This window comes from Dipodomys ordii, unplaced genomic scaffold (genome assembly GCF_000151885.1).
Source record: "Dipodomys ordii isolate 6190 unplaced genomic scaffold, Dord_2.0 Scaffold226, whole genome shotgun sequence".
Taxonomy (NCBI): Eukaryota; Metazoa; Chordata; class Mammalia; order Rodentia; family Heteromyidae; genus Dipodomys; species Dipodomys ordii.
Window position 1 is genome coordinate 132,041 of NW_012267442.1, and position 12,235 is coordinate 144,275.

The 12,235-nt window shown below is 40.3% G+C and overlaps 1 protein-coding gene across 1 annotated transcript in view; it reads left to right on the forward strand.

Annotated features, from left to right (window-relative positions):
* Rab31 (RAB31, member RAS oncogene family) overlaps positions 1-12,235 on the forward strand; it is a 134,909-nt gene that overhangs the window by 78,952 nt on the left and 43,722 nt on the right. Inside the window, exons 4-5 of the mRNA XM_013035842.1 lie at positions 5,052-5,123; positions 7,879-7,985. Of these exons, the coding sequence (XP_012891296.1) occupies positions 5,052-5,123; positions 7,879-7,985 (179 nt within the window). The remainder of the gene's footprint in view (positions 1-5,051; positions 5,124-7,878; positions 7,986-12,235) is intronic.

The window sequence follows — 12,235 nt, forward strand, 5'->3', positions numbered from 1 at the left end:
GCTCATGCCTATAATCCTAGCTACTCAGGAAGCGAAGCTGAGATCTGAGGATCATGGTTCAAAGCCAGCCCAGGCAGGAAAAGTCCGTGAGACTCTTATCTCCAAAAAAACACTCAGAAAACCAGAAGTGGTGCTGTAGCTCAAGTGGTAGAGAGCTGGCCTTGAGCTGAACTGCTCAGGGACAGTGCCCAGGCCCAGAGTTCAAACCCCATGACCACCACCACCAACAACAACAACAAAAAGATTAACAAAGAAAACAAAGAATTAAACAAATAAGGAAACAATTAAGTTTCATTTCTACAGTGCCTTGAATGTAATGATAAAACTTTGCAAGCTTTTGCTAAGCATTATTACATGCTGTGTTTCTTAAGGTTATATTTACCAGGGTATCTTCTTTTCAAATAAGCATCTCACAAGTTTTTTCTGCATAAGACCCTGGTAAAAATACTGTGTTATATAATCTTGGCTCATGTGTTATTAACTTTTTCAAAAGCTTAAGTGTAGAATGAAGGAAGGGGTGATGTTGACCAAGAAACACTGTATTAATCACCTGACTTATGGATTTATAATCCCTTTGCACCTACTACTACTACTACTACTACTACTACTACTTCATCATCATCATCATCATTGTCATCAAAAAAATCTTCAGTGTAATTCTTACCTACTATTCCATTTGGTTATACTAAAATTTATGTTTCCATACCCTAGTTCTTCTGCTTAACCAGCAGTTCTGGAATGAAATCTTATGACTTTGTGACTATCTGGAAAATCTCTGATTATTCCCTTTAGAGGTGGAATTATTGAATCCAAAATTATGAACAGTTTTAACACTAAAGATATACTGTCTAGTTGCTTTCCAGAAAGATCATGCTTATATATGTCCTTCTGCCACTTGCTGGTTATATGGGCAGACCTAGCATCTGCTACCTCTTGGATATTGAGTGTCTCCTGAAAGCCCACATGTTAAAGGATTGGGCCTTGAGATGTGGCCCTTATGTCACTAGGGGCATGCCCTTGAAGAGTATATGGCACTCTGGTCCCTTCTTATTCCTCTCTTTTGTTCTCTGGTCTCTGATAAGGTAAAAGGCTCCTGTCCACCCCACAGTCCCACCATTATGTGTTGCCTTATCACAGGCCCAAAGTCACAGAGCCAGTGGTCAGAGACTGGGACCTCCAAGATTGAACCTTCTTTGCAAGATGATCATCTCAGGAATTTTGTAATAATAATGGAAAGCTGACAAATAAAGCACTTATCAGTGAAAACTGAGGAGTCCAAGAAATTCCAAGTGTTGGAAAGCTATTCCATTCTCTTTCACCATGAATATAACCAGCAATGAAACACCAAATAGTGACATACGCAAAGATCAAGAACGACCATTTCTTCTGAAGAGACAGATTGTCTTTTTACAATACTCTGGACTGTTTTTAAGTCATTAAATGATACTTGAAAGTTATCTAACCACTCAAATTTGAAAATATTTCATTGGATAGTTAAAGAAGGTATTTTGAAATGGTAGCTGTTATGCTGATTTTTAAGTAACCTTTCAAGGTGAAATAGAAAAGTAAAGCTTCACCACTCCTGTGGCTATGAACTTCTATCTGGAAGACTTTTTTTGTGTGTGAGCATTCAGTCCATCAATCTTGATTCTGACCTCAGGGAAATTGAATTTTGTTATGTTGGTCAGAGGCTGACTCTGGTGCAATTTGTTTTATATTTGTATGAGAAAAGTATATATATTGGAGAGAGAGAGATTGCAGGCTGGAAGTGATTTACCTTTTTGTCCTCTATAAATATTAGTATTGGTCAATGCATTATTGAGTCTGGAATTTAGGTATGAACTTTCAACTCATTAAAAGCTCCACATCTCCAGAAATAAAGTCCTCTAAATGGTTTCACCAACAGATTTATTTCAAAGTGATTCCATTTGGAGGAAGGAAGAATGGGTAATGCATCATGAACGGAGATATTTTCAATAATTCATGAGACCTGCACATCACTAGCCATTTGAGATGCAGTATATGGCATCAGAGCCTGAAAGGAACTCTGAGCAGAGCGACATCCGCAGTTTGCCTCTCTGGTGTTTGAGTCACTAGTGTCTTGGTTTTAAAGAAATAAAGTCTATACCAACTCTCTTCCTTACATGGAAGCTATTTTTAAAAGAATTGGCATTTTGTATCATTGGGTTGAAAGGATACTTTATATACACTCCCTACCCTTAGCAAAGCAGCAGTGTTTCAAAGCATATTGCTTTTTCCCTTTTGGGCAGGCATTCAGATTGTTTTTGATGTGTGAGGAATGGATTGCCAAAGGCTGGACTACACATGAATTTATGGAAGGTTAGTGATTATGACAAGCACAGGGGTGGGCCAGTCAGTGAACATGGAAAGGCACACATGGCAAATGGGCATCATCCTCCCATGAGATAATTGAGTGACATTTCTTGGGCAGAGGAGAGTGGCATAGCCAAGACCTGTCAGCATCCTGGCCGCTGCCTGGTTCAGCTGTGAGCTTCTTGGTCCAGTCTGAGCTTAGCAGATTCTTTCCTTTCTCTGAAGACCACAGAGGTTCCAGGGTGATTTTTCTTCATGGGAAAGACTTGCATGAATATCCTGGGGATTGCCTGCTTCCTTCCCTCTATTGTGAGTTTCTTAGTTGACCATAGGCCTAAAATTTCCAAGTTGGTCACTTCCATTTGGCAAGTATTTAATCAATGAGATGTATCCAGTAAATAAATAAATAAAATGAATGAATATGATTCTGTTGTTTGTTAGAAAAGCTTCGGGATCTATATCCTTCCTCTTTTAAACCTCCCACACATCCCAATTGTTTTTAAGGCTGCTTTTGAACTTTAACTTAAAATATGTAAAAATTTATACTATACAGTTTTATAAAGAATGTATTTCAATTATTCATCCTACCATTAACATTTTGTCATGTGATTCTCACAGAGAGACAGACTACTATACATGTTTTATACATATGCTGCCTTGAGACTACTTTTTCATTTAATGGGAGGTCCAGTATCTTTTTTTTTTTTTTTATCAGCTGTGGGGCTTGAACTCAGGGACTGGGCATTGTCCCTAAACTCTTTTGCTCTACCACTTTGAGCTACAGTTTTTGAGTGGTTAACTGGAGATAAGAGTCTCATGATGACTTCTTTCCAGGCTGGCTTTGAACTATGATTCTCAGCTCTCATCTGCCTGAGTAGCTAGCATTATAAGACATGAGCTACTGGTGCATGACTTCAGTATTTTTTTGTTGTTATTTTGTGGCCATACTGGGGCTAGAACTCAGGGCCTCATGCTCTCACTTGACTTTTTGCTCAAGGCTAGCACTCTACCACTTGAGCCACACCTCCTCTTCTGGCTTTTTGCTGGTTAATTGGAGATAGGAGTCTCAAAAACTTTTCTTTCCAGGTTGGCTTGGAACTATAGCCCTCAAATCTCAGTCTCCAAGTAGCTAGGATTATACATGTGAGCCACTAGAACCCAGCTAATTACATCTCTTCCTATACATAAAATCTTCATTATTTTAATAATTATGGGATATTTTACCACACAAACATGTGCTCTCTTTCTCTCTCTCTCTCTCTTATATAAAAATGCTATTGACTGAGTAAGCAACAAACCTGTACCCCTCACCGTTAAGGAGCCTGGGAAGTCCGTCCTACATCAGGGTACTGGCAGATCCAGTATCTGGTGAAGGCTCATTTCCTGGTTTGCAGACCAACAGTACCTGGCAGAACTCTTAGTATTTAACAAATAGTTGCCTCATTTTTTTAAAAATTGTCATTCTTTTATGTTAATTGAACATCTACTGATAATTTACACTTCTTCCACTGTGCTTTTCTTTGTGTAAATTGTTTATCCATTCTGTAGTGAGTTATTCTCTCTTAATGGACTTTCAAACCCTTCTATGATGTTTTTGAATTAAAAAAAAAATAAAGAAGCCAGGCACCAATGGCTTACAACTATAATCCTAGCTCCACAAGAGGCTGAGATCAGAGGATGGTGGTATAAAGCCAGGACAGGAAAGTTCAAGAAGACTCTTATCTCCAGTTAACCACCAAAAAGCTGGAAGTGAAGCTGTGGCTCAAGTGGTAGAGCACTAGCCTTGATTTAGGGCAAAAAAAAAAAAATCTCAAAGACAGAGCCAAGGCCCTGAGTTCAAGCCCCAGGATGGACACCAAAAAGAAAATAAAAATAAAGCCAAGAATGAACACTTCTTTGAAAACACAAAATATACATGTTCTGAGAACACTCATCCTGTTGGGGTGAAAGTCCAGGACCCAGTGCTACCAGTGGTCAGGTTTTGGAATGAAGTACACCCAAGGCACGTCTCTGGCTGACCTCCTGTAGGGGAGAAGCTCTACCAGTCAGACCAAGGATGGAAGAGGAGGTGGTTGGCTGTGCTGGGCAGGGCCGAGGATGGGGCAGGGTCATTCACCACCACCACTCCTCAGTGGCTTTGCTGGCATTGTTTATCCCCTTAGAATGTGTCTTTTCTTATTGCTGTATAATTCTGAGACAGCCTGAGATTGATTCAATAAATGATGAACAGTAGAGAGTAGAAAATTCATAGGATTCAAGGTAAAATTTGGGGCTGGGAATATGGCTTAGTGGTAGAGTGCTTGCCTAACATGCATGAAACCCTGGGTTCGATTCTTCAGTTCTGCATAAACAGAGAAAGCCAGAAGTGGTGCTGTGGCTCAAGTGCTCAAGTATGGTAGAGTGCTAGTCTTGAGCAAAAGAAGCTCAGAAGCACTGCCCAGGCTCTGAGTTCAAGCCCAGGACTGACAAAAAAATAAAATAAGATAAAGCAAAATTTGTTTATGGTTTTTGCTCGAAAGGAGGTTTTTATGATCTGTAAACTACAAGAGCCTTCTTGTGTCATTGGGGAATAAAATTTATGGTTTAATATAGAAGAATCCTAAGAGAAATTTAGAGATCCTGTAGGGATGATATAGAATACCAATATAGTATTTACTCGGAGATTGCTGAAAATCTGTGTATTCACTGTGGCCTAACACTGCTCATTGTTCTTACAGTTTCATTCCCTGGCACCCATGTACTATCGCGGATCTGCTGCAGCTGTCATAGTGTATGATATCACCAAACAGGTAAGGTGTCCCCCTTAGAACTCAGATGCTTTTGTGGAGATGGACTCAGAAAGATCGAAACAGACCCATCACTGCTTGATATTCATCAGTAGCCTGGAATAGCATCTCATGGGGCGGGGAGGGGGGGGAGGGAAGGAAGGCTACATACTGATGTGTTCACCCCTGTATAACCAAGTACCCATTATCTACTCTGTTAGGCAAGCAGCAGTGAGTATTCTTTTTTTTTTTAAGTGATTGTTTATGGAGACAAGGCTATGACTGTCACCGCTGTTCACTGATGGTTCACACCTACTCAGGATGCTGAGATCTGAGGATCACTGTTAGAAGTCAATCTGGCAGTAAAAACCATGAGATTCTTATCTCCAGTTGGCCACCCAAAGGAAAACAGCAAAAAACAAAACCTGAACTGGATCTGTGGCTCAATTGGTAGAGTGCCAGCCTTGAGCAAAAAGCTAAGGGACAGCATTTACTACCTACCAAGTTCAACCCCAGGACTGGCGCACACACACAAAAAAGGCCAAGGATAATATTTATATGTGTGAGTGTGTATATAGTTTTCCTTTTCATCTTTAATTTTACTCTCTATGGGTTTAGTTACTCAAGGTCAACTGCTATCCAAAAATATTAAATGGGGAATTCTGGAAGCAAACAAGTCATAATGCAATATTATAGTTACTCTATTTTGTTACTATTGTTCATTTTTACTGTACCTGACTTATAAATTTAACTTTTTTATAGGCATGTATACAAAGATAAAAGATAGTGTAGATAGGGCTGGGTTTCAGGAATCTACTGAGGAGCAACAGATGATCTCCCTTCAAATGAGGGGCTTGGTTATATGTAACAGAAATGTATTGTTAATTTTGTAGAAAGCCTCTAAAATATTCATAAAAAATAAATACAATGGCGTTGTGACATTTTACTGCATTCAGGCAAATTGAATTCCTTTTTTCCTGTGACAGTCCTGGGCACTATCCCTGAGTTTTTGTTCTCAAGGCTAATGATCTATCACTTGAGCTACAGCGCTACTTCCAGCTTTTTGATGGTTAATCAAAGATAAGATCTCACAGATTTTTCTGCTTGAAGTCTCTTTAAATGGTAATACTCAGATATCAGACTCCTGAGTAGCTAGGATTATAGGCAAAAGCCACCAGAGCCTGATGAACTATTTTGTTTTTCCTTGGAGAGATGACTCAGTGCTCATGACTGTTAGCTGAGTGAGCCATTGCTGATGCCGTCTACAAATCCTGCATGCCTCTCACTAGGGTGATACCCACCTTGGCCTCCGTCCTGGAAGGTGGCTGCAAGGGAAGGGCCAAAGAGGAAGATAGGATTCCAAACAGGTGCATTTCCTTTCTGACATAGGAATGCACATTGTGCATCCCCCTATCCTTGGAGACTCAAGGCTATGATTTTTTAAGTAATGTTGCTTGTAAAAGAGAATTACAAATGCAGTTTTTTTAATTTCATCTTTTTTTGTTATACACACACAGAGGGATTACAGTTATATGTCAGGTAATGAGTCCATTTCTTTTTGGACAATGTCCCCCCTTTCCTCACTCTCTCCTAATTTTTTCTTCCCACCCCTACCCACAAGTTGTATAGTTTATTTTCAACAAACTTCATCATATTTTAATTGTGAAATATTTCAAAACATTTTTGTAGCAGTACTAGGGTTTGAACTCAGGGCTTTTTACTTGCTAGGCAGGTATTTCATCACTAAGCCATGCCTTCAATCAGCATGAAGGATCTCATGCTTTTTTTTTTTTTTGGGTCCAGTCGTAGGGCCTGAATTCTGGGCCTGGGTGCTGTCCCTCAGCTCTTCACCTCAAGTCTTGCATTCTACCACTTGAACCACAGCGCCACTTCCGGCTTTTTTTCTTTTTGTTTATGTGGTGCTGAGGAATCGAACCCAGGGCCTCATGCATGCAAGGCAAGCGCTCTACCACTGAGCCACCTTCCCAGCCCTCTCATGCTTTTTTGTGTTGTTTGTTTGATTTTTGGACAAGGCCAGTCTGGACCTCAGTCAGCTTCCTGTCATAACTGTGATGAAGGCATGTGCCATTGCCCATGCAGCTTTCCCTTTGAGATGGGCAGCTCATAAACCTTTTTTGTTCAGTTTGGCCTAGAACTATGATCCTCCCGATCTTGGCCATCTATGTAGTTAGTTTCCCAAGCATAAGCCACCAGTGCCCAGCTCAGAAAAGGAATATTATACAGGCTAACTACAGCTTAGCTAAGATTAACTGCATTTCTCCTAGGGCATTTTTTGATTGTGTTTTCTCTTTTCTTTTCTGTCTAGGCCAGCCTGTACTGTGATTCCCCCTCTTTATGAGAATGCAGTTAGATCTGTGAAGGCTTGTATCACCATGCTCAGCCTTTTCTGTTATTTCTGTTAAAATAATTCCATATTTTTCTTCATTAAGTTATGTTTGTTGTTGTTGTTGATATTGGTTGTGGGGCTTGAACTCCAGGCCTGAATGCTGCCCCTGAGCTTTTCAGCTCAAGGCAAACACTCTACCACTTGAGCCATAGCACCACTTCTGGTTTTCTGGTGGTTTACTGGAGATAAGAGTCTCATGGACTTTTCTGCCCGAGCTGGCTTTGAACTGTGGTCCTCAGATCTCAGCCTCCTGAGTAGCTAGGATTATAGGCATGAGCCACCGGCACCTGGCTTAGATGGGGTTTGTATTTCTAGTTGGTTGAAGTATGATAAGACAACCATTTTAGTGATTCATTTTAACTTTTCATTTAGGATTCATTTCATACCTTGAAGAAATGGGTTAAAGAGCTGAAAGAACATGGTCCAGAAAACATTGTAATGGCTATTGCTGGTAACAAATGTGACCTCTCAGATATAAGGTAAGATTCATTTTTTTTGTGTGTGTGTAGTTTGTATCCTCCATTCCTGATTGCCTATGAACCTGTGCTATTATTTGTGCTGTCAGAGTAGTAAGTTGAGGACTCATCACTTGTGGTCAGTATGGTATTATTCAACTGGAGTGGGTTTAAGGGAAAAGAATACCTAGGCAGGTATTTCATCACTAAGCCATGCCTTCAATCAGCATGAAGGATCTCATGCTTTTTTTTTTTTTTTTTTTTTGCGTCAGTCGTAGGGCCTGAACTCTGGGCCTGGGTGCTGTCCCTCAGCTCTTCAGCTCCAGGCTAGCGCTCTACCACTTGAGCCACAGCGCCACATCCAGCTTTTTTCTTTTTGCTTATGTGGTGCTAAGGAATTAAACCCAGGGCCTCAGGCATGCAAGGCAAGCGCTCTACCACTGAGCCACCTCCCTAGCCCCAGCCTTCATTTCTTTTGTTTGTTTGGGGTTTTTTTGGGTCCGGTCGTGGGGCCTAACTCTGGGCCTGGGCACTGTCCCTCAGCTCTTCAGCTCAAGGGTAGCACTCTACCACTTGAGCCACAGCACCACTTCTGGCTTTTTTTTTCTCCTTATGTGGTGCTGAGGAATCGAACCCAGGGCCTTGAGCATGCAAGGCAAGTGCTCTACCACCTTCCCAGCCCTGCCCCCCCCCAATCTTCATTTCTTAGGAGGTTCACCAACTCAGCATCTTCACACTGAGCACCAAATTTCCAGCACATGATCCATAGGGACTCACTCACACCTTATCTAAATCATACCACATAGAGAGTGAATTAGAGTTTTGAAAACAGCTTTATCTAGCCTGTTAAGCTAGCTGCTTTATTAAAACAATACTATTTCAAAGGGATTTATAGTAGTCTTCCTTTATCTATGCAGTACATTTCAATATCCTAGTGGATATTGAAACCCACTGGATATTGAAACCCAGGCATCTCTGTGGATGCTTGAAACCACAAATAGTACTGAACCTAATATATACTGGGTTTTATCATGTATAAAGTTTAATTTATATGTTAGGCACAACAAAAGATTAATAACAACAACTAATAATAAAGTAGAAAAATTATAATCATACTTGAGAGTTATTCAAAGTTTATGAATTGTTTCTGGAATTTTCTTTATTTGTTCTCTCTCTCTTTCACTCTCCCCCTCTTTCTTTCTTTCTTTTCTTTTCTTTTTTTTTTTTTGTCTGTCGTGGGGGCCTGAACTCTTGGCCTGGGTGCTGTCCCTCAGCTCTTCATACCAAGGCTAGTGCGCTACCACTTGAGCCATAGCAGCACTTCCTCTTTTTCTGCTGATGTGGTGCTGAAGAATTAAACCCAAGGTCTCATGCATGCAAGCCAAGCACTTTACCACTGAGCCACCTTCCCGGCCCTCTTCTTTGTTTTTTGTGCTTGTATTGGGACTTGAACTAAGGACCTTCTTCTATCCTTTAGTTTTTCATTCGAGGCTGACACTCTACAACTTTAAGCCACAGCTCTACTTCTGGATTTTTCATGGTTAATTGTAGATAAGATTCTCATAGGACTTTCTGCTCAGGCTGTCTTCAAACTACAATCCTCAAATCTCAGCCTCCTGAGTAGCCAGGATTATAAGCGTGAGCCCCAAAGACCCAGCTTCTGGAATTTGCCATTTGTTATTTTTGGACCCTGTTGACTCTGACTAACTAAAGCTATAGAAAATGAACCATTAAAGTCTACTGTGGCAAGTTTATGTAGTCTCCATTCACTTTGCTGATTTAATTATCAATAGTTCTAGTTGTTGATTTTCATGAAGACAATTACTCTGTGCTTCCCATTTTCCTAATCCAAATATAATTAAGCCAGTTAATAATAAGCCAGTTAACTAAGCAATGAAAATGGATCTTTCAGATGTTCTTATGACACTTGACAAATGGCTCTGTTCCTTTGAGATTACAAAAGGTTTATGTTGCATTACATCACAGTGGTTTATAATAACAGCTATAAACCACTTAATCACTTGTTTTTTTCTTCTTCTTCTGGGTTTTGGACAAATCTTTAAACTTCCTAGATTTGGTTCATGTATCTGCCTTCTTCTACTATAATCCTAAAACCACTTGCTTGGATAGAGTTCCCTGCCCTGAAAGCCAGAGCGGGGACAGCGAGGCTTTGCTGAGCAAGGCAGTATCATCTAACATCACCTCACTGCGGTAAAGAGAAACTTAGAGTGGAGACAGCCTTGTATGTGGGAATGCAGATGGGTAAAATTAAAGCAGAAAAGGATGTTGAGTTAAATAATATTAAATAATACTCTTCATTACTTGGAAACAAAACCTAAATGAAATTAATTTTATTTTAATTTTTTCTCTGCTTTTCCTATTTTGTTTTTTCTTTTTGTTATTATAAAGGTGGTGTACAGAAGGGTTACAGTTACATAACTCAAGTAAAGAATAATTCCTTTTGGACAATGTTACTCCTTCCCTCACTCTCTCCCAGTTTTTCCCTCCCATCACAAGTTGTATAGTTCATTTTCAGCATAATGTCCAATGAGTACCATTGCTGCATTTGTTTACTTCCTCTGCCTCCCCTTATACTCCCAAAGACATATAAATAAATAGGAAAAAAAGAAAAGAAAAAAAGAAAAAGAAAAAAGAACCTCGTTTCTTTTTCCTGGAGTTAATTTTGATAAATATTATTTTGTATGATCAGATGCACATAAGCATTGTGCCTTTCTGTTCCTCTTCCAAGAGTATCTTCTTTTGGTTTCACTGTATGTGAATGCCTAGAGACCTGTATAATTTATTATGCCCTGGGTATTTTAGATCTAGTTTCCATGTATGAGAGAAAATATGAACCATTTGTCTCTCTGAATTTGGTTTACCTCTAGGTCCATCCATTTCACTGCAAATGACATAATATTATTCTTTCTAATGGCTGTGTAAAATTCCCATTTTTATTTTAACAAGGATGATTTTGCTAGTTGTCATGGCTCATGCTTGTAATCCTACTCAGGACACTGAGATCTCATGATCTCAATTTGAAGCCAGCTTAAACAGAAAGTCTGTGCGATGCTATTTTTTTTTCTTTTTTCTTTTTTCCTGGTTCTAGGGTTTGAACTCAGGGTCTGGGTGCTGTGCCTGAGCTTTTCACTCAAGGCTAGCCCTTTACCACTTCGAGCCACTGTGCCACTTCCAATTTTCTGCTGGCTAATTGGAGATAAAAGTTACTTGGAGATAAAGTTTCCAACACAGGCTGGATTCAAACTATGATCCTCAGATGTCAGCCTTCTGAGTAGCTAAGATTACAGGTATGAGCCACTAGTGGCTGGCATTCTTATCTTTAATTAACCAGCAAAAACTAGGAGGATGGGCTTTATTGAAAGGTAGCCACATGATAAAAAGACAAATAACAGGGAAACCAATAGCATCTGGAGAGATAACGGCTTGGCATTTACTGTTTTAAATCTTACAATGCTATGGAAGGAGTTCCCAAAGTCCAATAAAGGGGACCTGGCATTTCCCACTATCACCGTGGGAATGGGAAAGTGGGAGCCTTAAAAAGTTACAACTCTTGGGCTGGGGAGGTGGTTCAGTGGTAGCGCGCTTGCCTTGCATGCATGAGGCCCTGGGTTCGATTCCTCAGCACCACATAAGCAAAAAGAAAAAAGCCGGAAGTGGCGCTGTGGCTCAAGTGGAGCGCTAGCCTTGAGCTGAAGGGATGAGGAACAGCGTCCAGGCCCAGAGTTCAGGCCTCACGACCGGATCTCCCCCCCACCCCCCTCCAAAAAAAAAAAGAAAAGTTACAACTCTTAGATGAATGGAGCCTCTACTCAAAACATGCCTGAGATGTGCTGCTTTGCCTTTGAACATACCACTTCCTGGGTGGAAGTCACCCAGACATACTGGAACCATGTTCCCCTCTGCAGGCATTCTGAACTACACACAGCTTATCTTATGTATGTGGTTTGCAAGATGCTCTGACAACCATAACCCATCCATCTCCCTTTCAACTAAAATTCATTCTCAATTTCTTCATCTCCATGGGTGATAATTCAAGGCCCTCTACTAGCTGCCACTAATGGTGCCTTCAGGGCCACTCTCAGGAGTCCAGGCTCTGGGCATTTTCCTTTTTTCTAGTTGAGACTCAGTGAGGTCTGAATGTAGCTTTACAAAATCTCACAATTGTATGTGAAGTGTACAACTTGTATCTTCTGTTACACATAAAAGTAATCTAGATTAGACTTAGTTTTTAATTAGGCAACAAAAAAATGACT